The sequence below is a fragment of the Canis lupus genome, chromosome 18 (genome assembly GCF_003254725.2).
Source record: "Canis lupus dingo isolate Sandy chromosome 18, ASM325472v2, whole genome shotgun sequence".
Taxonomy (NCBI): domain Eukaryota; kingdom Metazoa; phylum Chordata; class Mammalia; order Carnivora; family Canidae; genus Canis; species Canis lupus.
Window position 1 is genome coordinate 17,447,943 of NC_064260.1, and position 15,014 is coordinate 17,462,956.

The window sequence follows — 15,014 nt, forward strand, 5'->3', positions numbered from 1 at the left end:
TCTCTAAGGCAATTTCCCACAGGTTCAAAGCTCATGTTAACATTTACCACATACTGGCCCACTCAGTGTTCATTATCTTACCTCATCTACAGTATTGTTCAAAAGAAAAATCTTTTTTATAAACTTTAGCATTTTCATTCTCATCTTGCCAACTCCCCTCCCATCACAGCTTCCTAAACCTTTGTCATAATAGTCGACAGACTGGGGAACAGGAAGAGGGGAATGTTATCAAAGAATCACGTGCTCTACACCTGAAGCTTTTCTTTTCTGAATACTGTGCCATGTCCTGTAGGTGGGCAAGTAATAGGCTTGTTATTCGGTCTTGTGCTAACTTCTTTGTGCCCCTCATCCCAACTGACATGGAAAAGCCACTTTCCGTAGGTTGGTACAATAAACCCCCTCTTGATTTTCTTCATTATAGTCTCCATAATATGTTCAAACCTAACACTCAAGTTCCCTTACCATATTTACTCAGGGAAAATCAACACATTCGAGCTGATCCGTGAATCATTTATAGGACTTGGAAGCTCTTAGCAATTAGCAACGGGGAATGGACAATGTCTCAAAGACCTTTGTCCTCTCTAGAATCAAGGGACAAGATGTATTATTTCTCATAGGCTTTTAGGGAAAGCCCCACTCACTGTCATCACTTTTTTTTAAAGATAGATAGATAGATAGACAGACAGACAGATAAATCTACCTGAGAGAGTGAGAGAGAGCGAGTGCGTACAAGTGGTGGGAAGAGGAAGAGGGAAAAGCAGACTCCCCACTGAGCAGGGAGCCTGGCTCGGGGCTCGATTCCGGGACCCCAATATCATGACCTGAGCTAAAGGCAGACACTTAACCAACTGAGCCCCCCAGGTGCCCTGTTATCATTTTTTATACTAACAAATGGCTTTTTTAGTATTACTACTAAAAACATAGGAAAGCTCACAGCCTAGGTTCTCTATAAAGGGAGATGCATCCCTTTCCAAAAGGCTGACCTGAATGGGGGACACAAACATATCCATTAGGATTGGTCTATAGGTCTAGAAAAAGATATAGGTCAGGAAAAATATATTATAAAAATATTAACTAACTTAATACAGTTGACCCTTGAATAACAGAGAAATCAGGAGTGCTAAGGTTTCCAGAAAAAAACCTTCCCCTATCAGGCTTCATAAAGGCCAGTGGTTATCATCACAATCCAAGTCCTAAAGAGGCAGGAGAAAATGGGGCACACAGGCAGCAAATGAGATATAGAAGGCTGAGTATCACATGTACTAGAAAGGAGAGTCAGAGCAGAGAGATGCACCTCTCTCTCACTCACCAAGGTTGAGAAAAGTAAGGCCCTTAGTCACAAGTGAGTCAACACTCCCAAGAGCAGCAGTGAAGGTCTTGCTGTGCCCTGTGGAGAGAGAACAGGAAACCAAGGAAAGAATGGTAAGAAACAAATAGCCGGAATTCCACCCAAGGCTACTATTCTATGTGATACTCTTAATATTCAGGAGCTGTGAAATTGACAAACCAAGAGTCTGATTTCTGGATTTCACGGTTCTCCATCATTCTCTAAAAGCCAGCTCGGAAGGTAGATCACACTGCAATCAGGACCCAGTAATTGTTCTGGGCTTAGCATATAATATTAGATCCTATAAGGTGGGCTGTGTGGGGACAGAAGGATCTAAAGGAATCTACCTCAGGATCCAAGAGATGGAGGAGACCAGGTGGCTCAGTGGCCCTCACGGTTTACTGTACCTTCTTACCATCATTAAGATCCTCTGAGACTTCTCTCAATCACTTAGGGTAGTAGACTCTCTCTTCACTCTCCATTTTTCTAACTCTTCATCAGAATTAGTAACTCTTAATAAAACTTTCATGGAAGTTTTATTTATGGTTTTAACCATTATATTAATCATTAGAAAAATCTATGAAAACTTTCCACAAAAGAAAAATCCAACTTATGCTATTAAAGCATGTCTACTTCTGAAGTTGCTTTAACACCTTCATTATTAAGGTGTTAAACTTTTTTTACCTAGATTTTTAACTTCTGAAGATACTGTTAGATAGTCCTGCAAAATAAACTCTAATATGGCCTGGCATAGTTATTTTAGTTTTAAAAATTTCAAATTAAAAAAAAATTAATTCTATCCACAGTATGTACTACATGAACTAATTTTAAAGAACTAAACAAGTAAAATAAATATGCCTTAGCATGATTCAGACTAAAACTATTACAGGTACACTGGCCAACTATAGAACTGAAAAGGCTTGGATATTTACTCCTCCCCCCAGGCTGACTGCTGACAAATCAGTTTCCTGGGCTGCAGATATGTGAAACAAAATAAAGGTATCTTAGGTCTAAGACCTGTTGAGGTCAGAGATGATGGAAGCTTTTAACTAAAACTCTGTGTAACCCTATAAGTTAAATATATTGATGTTTTCCAACTAGTAATAATAAAAAAGCAAGCAAACACATTTTGGACAAATATTTCCATAAGTATTGGTCTAACTATAAGCCTAGAAAAAACATAGGTCAGGAAAAAATATATAAAAATATTAGCTAACTCAATATAGTTGACCCTTGAACAATAAAGAGATTTGGGATGCCAATCCCTGAACAGTCAAAAATCCATGTATAAGTTTTTAGGGAGTCAAAAGTTAACTACTAATAGCCTACTGCTGACCAGAAGCCTTTCTGATAACATAAACTGTCAATTAACACATATTTTATATGTTACTTATATTGTATACTGTATTATCATAGTAAAGAAAAATGTTATTAAGAAAAATCATACAGAAGAGAAAATACATTCACAGTACTATACTGTATTTTTGGGGAAAAAAAAAAACCCGTATATAAGTGAATCTGCACAGTTCAAGTTCATGTGGTTCAAGGGTTAACTGTATTCTTCATTAGTGAATTTCTCCAGGAAACATGTATTATAGAAGTATAGAATGTACTGATAAACTTATTACAAGGTAATAAGACTTCTAACTTGCTACTATGTGGAAGAGTGATTATGTAAAAATAAAAAATCAAGAATAAATGACATGTACCTTTATGAAAGTAAAACACTGAATACGTGATTTTTTCCCAAGAGTCAAACTTCGGACTGTAACATACACACAAACTTCCTAGAAGTAAGAAGGTGTTTATTAGAGGTGAAAAGAACCATAGACAAATAAAAAGTTTCCTAAGCCACTTAACCTTACTTCTATTCCTTTAGATGTTTCTACTTCAACTTACCTCATAGATTATTCCCAAATTCTAGAACTGGTTTATTAACAAGCTGCTAAGAAATTTTAATTCAACAGTTACTTGGCACACACATATGTATTGTGGTGAACTATGGAAGGAGAGGAAAATGAATAGAGATACACTCCTGCATATAAAATCATGGGGGGGGGGATCCCTGGGGGGCTCAGAGGTTTGGCACCTGCCTTCGGCCCAGGGCGTAATCCTGGAGTCCCAGGATCAAGTCCCATGTCAGGCTCCCCACATGGAGCCTGCTTCTCCCTCTGCCTGTCTCTCTCTCTCTCTCTCTCTCTCTCATGAATAAATGAATAGAATCTTTAAAAATAAAAATTAAAAAAATAAAAATAAATTAAATCATGGGAATCTAGAGAAGTTTACAAAGGAGATTCTCCTAATATACATATATTGCCCTGCTCTCTCATTTAGGTTGTCTTCTGGCCATTACTAATCATTATAGACCTGGGTTTATCAAAATGCATCTCCTCTTTAAAGAGAGTCTCCAGCCTTATTTTTATCTGGAATTGGAAGGCAAACTGGGGTAGTAAGAGCAAGTGTGTGTTGGCCCATACCCACCCGTATTTGGGTCACGAGAGCCTTGGCTGAAGTGCAAAGGACAGTGCTCCTGGCACAGTAGTCTTTCCAGATGAGCCCTGACACCTTCCCTTACCCCATCACTCCAGAACACCCTCAGGCTTCACACTCTCTGGAATATGAGGAATATTCCAATGTGGAATATGTCCATCATCTCTAGCAGCTGTTGCCAGATATGTAGGCTAGATAAACTCAACAAAGACCTACCAAAGAGGGCATTATGCTGAAGCTGAGAATTTTAGTGCTAACATTTATGTGATTATGTGAAACAGGAGATTTCCAGGGTGGAAAGGAACTTGACTGGGTCTAGAGTGCTGGGTTCTACTTCCAGAGCTAAGTTTAACTAGCTGTGTAAATTCAATCATTACCTCAGTGAACAGCAATATTTCCTGTTATACTTTACTAGGTCCTTAATCAAAGAATCATGGTGGCAAAAAAAAAAAAAGGCCAATCTTCTCTAAGAAGGCTATTAAGGACATTAATGAGCACTCTGTTATAATGGTTATCATTTGTGACCATTTTTAATGACATTTAAAACCAAACCATAGGGACGCCTGGGTGGCTCAGTGGTTGAGCATCTGCCTTCAGCTCAGGACGTGATCCCAGGGTCCTGGAATCGAGTCCCACATCGGGCTCCCCATGGGGAGCCTGCTTCTCCCTCTGCCTATGTCTCTGCCCCTCTCTCTGTATCTCTCATGAATGAATAAATAAAATCTTTAAAAAAACCCATAACATATTGTTAGAAGTATATTTTATTGCAATATCATTTTTAAGTTTTCTTTTAGTTATTTAAGAGAGAGAGAGAGAGATAGCAAGAGAGAGCATGAGCAGGGAGGAGAGGGAAAAGCAGGCTCTCCATGAGCAGGGAGCCTGACCCAGGGCTCCATCCCAGGACTCCAGGATCATCACCTGAGCCAAAGGCAGACGCTTAACCCACTGAACCACCCAGGCGCCCCTATTGCAATATCTTAAATGCAAAGTAACAAAAAAGAAACATTTTCTCAGGTAAAAAATAGTTAATTCTGTTAGATGTAAAATTACTGTTATGGTTACTGAGTACACAGTAATAACTTCTCTTTAAAATTACAGCAGACTCACTAAGAATCAAAGTAACACTATACTAAAGCACAAACAAAAAATAGTAATTATAACAGTTAAAAAAAGTTCCATGTACCACTCTACTTTCATAAAGTAAACATACTACCAGCAAAAAACTACTGGTTTAACTTGTCCTTTTATGTTCTATGATCACAAGGAGGAAGAAATTTTTAGCAAACATAGTTAAAAACTTTAGCCTGTTAATCACAAAATAAAAAAATGTTTAAAGGCACCATATTTTTCCTTTCAAATTAGCAAAAGTTTTAAAATGATAATCAATTCTGTCAAGGGAGCAGTAGGAAGAACATTCTCAAATAATAAAAAAGAGAACTAGTACAACCCCTCGGAAATACAGTTTTGTAGAGGATTAAATATATTCATACTATTGACCCAAATTCTTCTTGTAGGACTCTATCCTGAGGCATGAACATGAAATGTCAACAATATAAAGAAGATTATATCCTCTATTTTAGCCAAATCCTCCATACACGATCCTTTAGAGAATGGAGGTCATCATTTTTCTTGTTTTGAAGAAAATTACAGTGAGGTGTAGAATAGATGTACCTGATTACATACACCAAGAGCCATCTTCAGATCTCATAAGCAAATATTTCCAAGTTAGGTTGTGACTTAGTTCCCTTTCCTAAGCCCAAAGGGGGAAGAATAATATTAAAGACACAGCAAGGTGACATGGGATGTGATGGGACTCTGCAAACCTGTCCCATTGATAGAATTTTCTTTGATAATTGAAATATTTTATATCTGTGCTGGCTAAATTGGTACTAGCCACATGTGACTATTGAAGCACTTAAAATGTAGCTATTATGACTGGGGAACTTTTTTTTTTTAACTTTAATTAACTTAAATAGCCACATGTGGCTACCACGTTGGACCATCCAGCAATGGAGCACTGGTTCTCAACCTTGAGAGTACACTGAACTCACCTGAGAGTCACAGATTCTCAAGCTCCCCATTACATCAACTTAACCAGAATCTCTGAAGGTAAGACTCAGGCATCAGTATGTATGTATGTATGTATGTATGTATGTATGTATTTATTTATTTATTTTAGGGAGAGAGTACGAGTACTGGGGGAGTGGCAGAGGGAGAGAGAGAATCCAAAACAGGCTCCATGCCCAGGGAGCAGACCCTATGCGGGGCTCTCTCTCACGGCCCTGAGATCGTGACCTGAGCCAAAAACAAGAGTTAGATGCTCAACTGACTGAGCCATCCAAGCACCACAGGCATCACTATTTTTAAAATGTGCCTGGGGTAGCACGCTTGGCTGGTTCAGTTGGTGGAGTGTGCGACTCTTGATCTCAGGGTCATGGGTTCAAGTCCCATGTTCGGTGTAGAGATGACTTAAATAAGTAAACAAACTCAAAAAAATAAATGAAATAAAATGTCACTGGAGCAGATTAATTAAATTTTCCAAACCTCAGTTTTCTTGTCTCTAAATACAGAAAACACAGAACCTACCTCATACAGTTCTTAGATAAGAATTAAATGAGATAATATGTATAAAGCTCTTCTGAAGAAGTGTTATCTAGCTATAAAGGTTAGCTGTGATTATTAGTATTCCAGAATGATTTTGCTGCTATTTGCAAGTTAGGGGAAGTCGCAGTTTGAAAAAACAAAGCATGCTCTTAATGGCGTATCCAGAAAGAGATGTTTAATAAATATTCATCAATGATGAAGATAAAATCTCAAAGTTGGCGAGCCTTTGGGAAACTATTTGGACAATGAAAGCTATTATGGACAAAGTTTTCCAAGGGAAATTATCTCATTGTAAAAGGCTCTATAAAATGCTAAAACACAAGGCTAATTCTGGGAACTTGTGAAGGGCAACTCTTGCAGTTATACGAACGGGAAAGAGAATGTACACTTTTCACCCCTCACTACGTCCCAGTAGGTTGTGCACAAGAAAGAATGATGGCCACTGACTCAGCATAGCTGCACGGTTGGACTATTAGATGGGACAGGAATAAGAATATTTTCTTTCCTTCACTACTTTAGGAAGTCTCTGATTTACCCTCCTGCTAGAACTAGTTTGACAAATCTACATAAACTCAATCTTAATACAGAAGTGGCCTGGGGCACCTGGGTGGCTCAGCTGGTCAAGCATCTGCTTTCAGCTTAGCATGATCCTGGGGCCTGGGATTGAGCTCCGCATCCAGCTCCCTGTTCAGTGGGGAGCCCGCTTCTCCCTCTCCGTCTGCCCACCTCGCTTGTGCTCACTCCCTCACTCTCTCTCTCAAATAAACAAATAAAATCTTAAAAAAAAAAAGAAATAAAAATAAAATCTTAAAAAAAAAGGAAGTGGCCTGACAACAGCAACAGCTCTTCTGCCCCCTCGTCACCTCTCATGAGCACCCCCATCATCCAGATTTCACCCTCTAATTCATTGGAAGGTAGTGGATTTCATTTCTTAGGGCAGGAAAATTCAGGTCAAAGATGCTTTCAAGAATGTAACAAGTAGGGGATCCCTGGGTGGCGCAGCGGTCTGGCGCCTGCCTTTGGCCCAGGGCGCGATCCTGGAGATCCGGGATCGAATCCCACGTCGGGCTCCCGGTGCATGGAGCCTGCTTCTCCCTCTGCCTCTCTCTCTTTCTCTCTCTGTGTGACTATCATAAATAAATAAAAATTAAAAAAAAAAAAGAATGAAACAAGTAGTGGTGAAAGGACAAAGTAGCTCCCAATGACCAATATAGGATAAAGGAATATCAAATATTCTTTTTTTGTTTTTATGATAGTCACACAGAGAGAGAGAGAGGCAGAGACACAGGCAGAAGGAGAAGCAGGCTCCATGCACCGGGAGCCCGACGTGGGATTCGATCCCGGGTCTCCAGGATCGCGCCCTGGGCCAAAGGCAGGCGCCAGACCGCCGCGCCACCCAGGGATCCCGGAATATCAAATATTCTTATAGCATCATCACGGATGCAAAATTGAGTTTGTTGAAGACCCTGATCTGTCAGCATTCATTTCATGAACCACGTTCTCTGGTCTCCACGCCCTCGGGAAACGAAGCTCCGTAGTATAGAGAGAGCCATATAGGGATGACTATTTGTTCCCTTCTTCATTCCTACTTCATTGAAGTAGGGTTTTTTATTTTTTAAGATTTTATTTACTTATTTGACACAGAGACAGAGAGCTCCAGTAGGCAGAGTGGCAGGCAGAGGGAGAGGGAGAAGCAGGCTCCCGCTGAGCAGAGAGCCCAATGCAGGGCTTGATGCAGGGGGCGTGATCCCAGGACCCTGTGATCATGACCTGAGCTAAAGGCAGATGCTTAACTGACTGGGCCACCCAGGCGCCCCTGAAGTAGGTTTTTGTTTGTTTAATCACAAAGGTGAAAAATCATTTGTAAAAAGCAGTTTGGGGAAATACATGTGCTGACAGTTTATTAGTTAAAAATCAAAAGGTTGCTTCTCTGGTTTGTTGCATCTTAACTTGGGAAGCATCTCATTTGAAACAGGCTTATTTCTATTGCAAAGCTGCCTGTGGAGAGCAAGGCTCATTTTCTACTTTCCTATATGTTGCCGAGAAAGGAAAGAACAGACTCTTCTACTTCTCATGCAGATAAACCTAACATTTCATGTCACAGATCGCCCATTTATAAGTTACAGCTGCTACTGTTCAGGAGACATTCCTAGGGGCATTAGAATGAAAAGGAATACTAGCTTCAAAGAATGAGAGCTTCAAATGATTGTTTATAGTCAACTGATTTAAAGACAAAGTACTAGGGAAGAGCCTACCCCGTGCCCTCCGTGGGAGCTGGATCCCATTACTGCCCACCTTCCAAGCAGACTAACTCTACCAGTTAGTTGTTCCCCTCTGCTGTGTTCTCTTGCCACTAAACAGCTTGTGAGCATTCAAGCATACGGGAGTCTCTATCACCTTCAAAAATAATATTCCCTACATCTTACTAGCCCTTCCAGCTGCTGTCTCTCTCATGTCTACACCTGCTGTGATATTTTTCAACTCCCACACGCCTTTTCACCCAACACAACCAAAATTTCACCTCAGTCACCCAACACAACCCACTTACAGTGACCTCCGTGCCACCAGACCCAGTGGACTCCACCCCCCACTACCTATTAACGGCTAGTCACTTCGTCCTTTGTGAGACCGCCTCTGCCTTTGGCTGCTGTACTAAAACACTTGGTTTTCCCCTCCCTCCCTCTCTCCTTCCACCTAACCTTTATGTATTTTGCTTCTTAGATCCTATTCCTAAATTTCCTCCCTTTTGACCCTATAAACTCCTCCCATGGCTTCAAATGCCAAACTACAGTCTTAAAAACTTCCACATTTATTCATGTCCAGTCCCAACCTTTCTTCTAAGTCCCAGATCTCTTAGTTAACATGTCCAAAAAACCCCTCACAATCTCCATTCCAAAGACCCACCCAAGCCTCTATACCTTAGTACATGGCACCACTATTCACCCAGTTGCTTATGCCAGAAGCCTGAGAACCGTTCCTTTCCAGCTAAACAACAGCAAGTCTTCTCAGTTCTATCTCCAAATGCATCTCAAACCCATCTAGTTACCACCTCTGCCACCTGTCCCAGTTCAGGCCATCCTCCACCCAAATGTATGACAACTTCATCCTATCCGCTCACCTCCCCACTTTTTCTCTTGCCTCTTCCAATCCATTCTTCACACAGCAGCCAGTAATCTTCTAAAAATACACATCTAATCACATCACTGCCTGCTTAAAACACTTCAGTGAAGGGGCATCAAGGAGTGCCACGTGAAAAGTTGTTGCGGAAAGGGCAGTCATGTGATGCCAAAGCAATAATTCACAGATCACTCACGCAGAGATTAAAATGTACCTTTTCAAGAGAGATTGACGGTGGTTACCATGTAACTAAATGACCAAACTTAGCATCATAAATAGTTAAGACATCCTGACATCCTGACATTACGTGCCTCCGGATCTGGTGCAAATAAATTTCACAATATCACCCATGACATATTCTGATGAAAAAATTTTAACCTATGTGTAATGGTGCCTTTCAGCCTAACTACCAATATACAGAGAATGTGGAGGAGAGAGGAAGAAGTTAAATACTTTCACAGGGAAACAATCAGACAAATCCAGAATGCAGGACATTCCACAAGGTAATTGGCTTGGACTCTTCAAAATATCATTGCTGTGAAAGAAAAACAAAGTGGGTAGGGAGTAGGGGTAGGGAAGTGATCTACATTAAAACAGATGACAAAGACATAATAACCAGATACAATACATGAGTTTTGATGGGATCCTGACTTGAGAAGTTATACACATGCATACATTTATCATTTATATACAAATACACGTAGAGACATATATAGCACATATGCATACATATATACACATATAGAAATCTATACATATAGAGGAATTTTTTGAAATAATTATGGAAATTTGAATATGAAATAATTACTGATTAGTGTGATTAATAATGGAACTGAGGTTATGTAAAAGAGTGCCCTTGACCTAAGGAGATACATGCTAAATTATTTAGCCGTAAAGTGTCAAGATGTCTGCAACTTACTTTTGAATGATGTAGTCAAAAGGAAGAATATGGACCTATGTGTGGAGAATATGATCAAGCAGATAGTGTAAATTATATGGTTAAGTAAAAGGTACATGAATGTTCATTCTGTTCTTGAACTTTTCTGTAATGCTTGAGCATTCTCAAAATTTTAAAACAACAACAACAACAAAAGAAAGCCCTTTTAATGACTTTAGGATTCTGATGATGAAATATAAACTCTTTCATGATCTGCAAGGCCCTATGTAACCTGACTCACGCCTACTTTTCAGCTCTCCCCCAATCCTGGTCTTCTCCTGCTTGCTCACTCTAGTTCAATCACACTGTTCTTAGTTCATATACACCCTCCAAGTCTCAAGTGAAACATCACTTCCTTCCCTAAACTCCCCAAAACTGGTTTATGGAGGAACTTTGGCCTGAGAGAGAATGGAAACAATATGTTGGATTATGAAGTGAGGTGGGAAAGGGGACAATTTTTAGGACTAAGACTGAATGGGATACAATAAGAACAACAGGGACACACTGGCTGAACTAGAACATATTTGAAGATACTATCATTTTCCATTAAACCTTCATTACATATATGCTCATGACTTCCCAACTCCTACAATTTCTCAAGATTCTATTGAAACATATGTGTGCATTTATTTAATGTCTAAACTCCAAACAGTAACCTTTGTACTAATAAAAATTAGGTCAGTTTTGCTCATCATTGTTATCTCCAATACTTAGCACACAGTAAATCTCCATAAACATTGGCTTAGTGAATACCACAGAATTTGGCTTTAAAGGGATACAGCTTTATTCCAAGTGCTACTTAACTCCGTGGTAAGTGTCCACTCAAGCTAGTGTATTTAAAAAGGCTATTAGATGTAGTAATTAGAATTGACTGTTTAGATGATTACAGTATACTAATAACTTTATGTCAAGCTTTGACTGTCAGCTCATAAGTTATAGAATGGTTCTTAGCGCAGCTAGGTACATAGGTTTAGAACTCAAATACATCAGTAAGCCTGACACAAAAAGCATCCCCATAATTGTACACCATTTGTTAAAAGATGGAGCAGGTGAGAAAATGTAGATCAATTACATATGAATCTATCCCCTCTTATCAAAAAACACAAATAACTATTAGAACAATAACCCTGCTGACTGTGGCTTCTCTCATACAGACAGCGTATATATAAAATTGCAGTGGAGAAGATAATTTGGTATATAAACAGTCATCTGATCATTTATGTAAGATTGTGGCTCTATTACATTTTAAGATATATATAAGATATAGCTAAACAATGACTAAATTTTTCATAGAACTCAAGTACAATTGAATAAATTGATAAATACAATCCTGGTTTTACCTGTATGGTTGGTAAAAACGCACAGGGTCAGGTGTTTGGATAGGTTCCCTTGGTCTTGAAGATCATCACATCCAAAGTTTACAAGTCTAAGAACATAAAGGACAAGACACTGAATGCATTTAAAAATTAGTTCCCTCTTTCACTTAATGCAGTGAGCAATGCATAATTGACCATGTTGTACACTTGAAACTAATTTAACATTGTATGTCAACCACAGTTTAATAAGAATTTTTTTAAATGAAAAATAAAGTTCCCTCATAAAGGACAGTAACCACTATAACATACCCAACAGAAGTAGAGACTGGTCCCTGAGAAATTTAAGTAGATAATGTGTTTGTTTGTCTGTTTAAAAGTTCTATAAAACGATAATAAAAAAAATACATCAATGGCATGGCTGTGGCAATAGAGAAAAAATATATAACAACAAGTTGAAGGTAATAAAATTTTTTCTGTATATATGATTTCAAAATATGCACAACTGAGTGTTTATATACGATGAAATAAAGCTACTGAAATGTAGAATAATTTTGGATTATTATTACTCTAATTCAAGAAGACTTTCGTTTCTTCTGTGCACTAGTGGGCTTGTGTCTATTATTTTTCAAAAATGTTCATTTTTTTTACTATACATAAAACAGTCTGGGAGAAGAAAAGCTTACTTTTGTAAAGGTGTAAAAAGGAAAACAAACAATAAGGCAACAGACACAGCTGAGCTACAAGTGGATTGACTGCAACATCCTCTTTGTGGCAACAAGAGAAGGATTTTGATGTTTGATTCTAAATGTAGTCCTAATTCATCAACTCCTTTTGTTGAAGCAAAGGGAGAAGAACATTTCCACAGATCAAAATAAATGGAAACATCCTACAGAAATAAATGACTACGAAAATCAATATGATTGACTTTACATGAAAAATCCTGTGTTTGTGCTTGATAAAGTTGTTTACATTCCCTATTGAGGACAGGAATATAAAAGGTCACAAACACACACGGAATATCAAATTGTCCTTATATCTGCATGCCATAGATTAGGTATAAATATAATCATTCTGCCCATAAGTATGTATACAAATTAACAATAATCTATGAGTAACTTACTCAAATCCCGAGGCACTTAATGTTATATCCAAGGGTGCTTCAAACTGTCAAAAATCATGAGAACACAAACCAAAAAAAAAAATAACATTAATTTAGTGACGATAGTTCTGAAACTCAGAGCAAGCCTGACCACGCTGTGCTTGCCTATTGATGAAAAAGAATCCTTTTAACCATCATTATTTTTAGACATTATCCCCTAAATCCACAGCACAGGAAGTCCATTGAGAATATTCTAGAGTTTACATATTATCATAAGCTTGGTGTAGATTTATTTCTTAAAGAGCTAATACTTGACAAACTGCCTCAGATGTGAATATCATAAATGGTTGTATAACAAGCCAATCAGTAGGGGTACACTTTTACAAGACACAAATGACCATGTACAGAGAGAAGGACTGGGTGTCTTTAGAATAAGTTATTAAAAAAAAAAAAAGGGCGGGAGGAGTAAATGAAATTCTTGTAATAGTATGATATCAATGTATATTAGACATCAATATTAATCCTAGTGAAGAATAATATTTTCTTCACCATAGGTAAAGACATTTATGATTCCTCACAAGACTAGCATCCCAAATGGCTTTGCCAAGAGTGATGCTAGATATTTACTAATTAAACTATACACTCTCATTGATGTTTTACCCTACACTCAAATCCACCATCCTCGCAAGTCTTTTGGGGTCAAATGACTTGTAACCACTTAAAGCTATCTACCATAGGCCATACCTATTACTTCTACAGGTCCTCACTCATGCATGGTTTTTTCTAATGAGAGGCATTCAGTTAGCAGAAATTTCCTCTGTGCTCTTCTACCTACATGTTAATTGTGTGTGTTATAGAGTTAAAGCCTTGAGACGATAAGAACTATGTTACTTGCTCATACAAGTGACTAATGTAACAAGAATGCTAAAATGCTGTTTCTGATAACAGCTCTCTTTAAAAGAGGCCATGTGTTATAAAATTTCCTACAGCCCAACATTCTCTGGACTTACCATTAAGTTAAACTTCTCGTTAGCAGAAAACTGGATGCATTTTAAGATACTCCTTGATTTCTAAAAGAGAAAACAGAGTAAGTGAAAATTACAAAAAAGAAAAAAAATTACAAAGGGGCACTTGGCTGTCTCAGGTGATAGAACATGCAACTCTTGATCTTGTCAGTTTGAACCTCACATTGGGTTTAGAGATTACTTAAAGAAATAAAATCTTTAAAAGAAAGATCAACTGGGTAGCCTGGGTGGCTCAGTTGATTGAGCATCCGAATCTTGGTTTTGGCTCAGGTCATGCTCTCCAGGTCATGGGATCAAGCCCCACGTTGGGCTCTGTGCTCAGTGCAGAGTCTGCTGGAGATTATCCCTCTCCCTGTCCCTCTGCCCCTTCCCTGCCCATGTGCATGCACGTACATGCTCTCTAAATAAATAAATAACATCTTTTAAAAACAATAAAAATAAAAGAACAAAAACATTAGTATAAAAAAAGAAATAAAATAAAAAAAGAAAAGGAAGCAACTAAGAGGCAAACAGTAATGAAAACCTTTCATATTTTTAATAAACCTTCATTGACTGTCCGCATCAATGAAAATGCAGTATTTAATAAATTGTAATAATGGTAATGTCAAAATTAAACTGTAAAGGAGGCCAGTGGACTAGTTTTTACCTTCAGGACAATGTAGTATAATCTCTGCTCTGACATATCCCATTGAGCCCAAACAAAATCCTCAGCTACTCTCTCTCTTGGGAGATGGCCAGAGTCTCTAAGTACCTAGAGAGGCAAAGAGATGTTAGTGATAAGCCACTATTTCAAAGGAGAATATATCTGGATTCATTATTTTACATATTATATCTTTATAATACATACAAATATTTCTACAGTTTATTTTTGGCAGTCCCCTGCCCCCAACACATGCACATGGAAAGTCTTCCCAGAAAAGATTTAAGGCATTATTTAATCACTTGCTCTTCCCAAAGACTCTATGATGAACTATATTATTCTTGTCCCTGTTAGCCAGGCAGGCTAGAGCTGTTGAAGGCAAGGCCACACCAACTACAAATCAACACCAAGGCCAAAGAGAAGATTCATTCTTCCCATTCTGTACATAACCCACTCAGG

The 15,014-nt window shown here is 38.4% G+C and overlaps 1 protein-coding gene across 15 annotated transcripts in view; it reads right to left on the reverse strand.

Moving 5' to 3' along the window:
• Positions 1 to 15,014, reverse strand: part of LOC112661310 (gamma-secretase activating protein) — an 83,393-nt gene that overhangs the window by 38,431 nt on the left and 29,948 nt on the right. For all 15 annotated transcript variants that reach the window (XR_007403595.1, XR_007403594.1, XR_007403593.1 and 12 more), the window contains 6 exons: positions 14,562 to 14,666; positions 13,901 to 13,960; positions 12,912 to 12,955; positions 11,816 to 11,901; positions 3,037 to 3,114; positions 1,310 to 1,387 (listed from right to left, as the gene is read on the reverse strand). Coding sequence is in view for 9 of the 15 variants with exons in the window: in XM_025449297.3 (XP_025305082.1) it covers positions 1,310 to 1,387; positions 3,037 to 3,114; positions 11,816 to 11,901; positions 12,912 to 12,955; positions 13,901 to 13,960; positions 14,562 to 14,666 (451 nt within the window). In the remaining 6 variants the exon portion in view is untranslated. The remainder of the gene's footprint in view (positions 1 to 1,309; positions 1,388 to 3,036; positions 3,115 to 11,815; positions 11,902 to 12,911; positions 12,956 to 13,900; positions 13,961 to 14,561; positions 14,667 to 15,014) is intronic.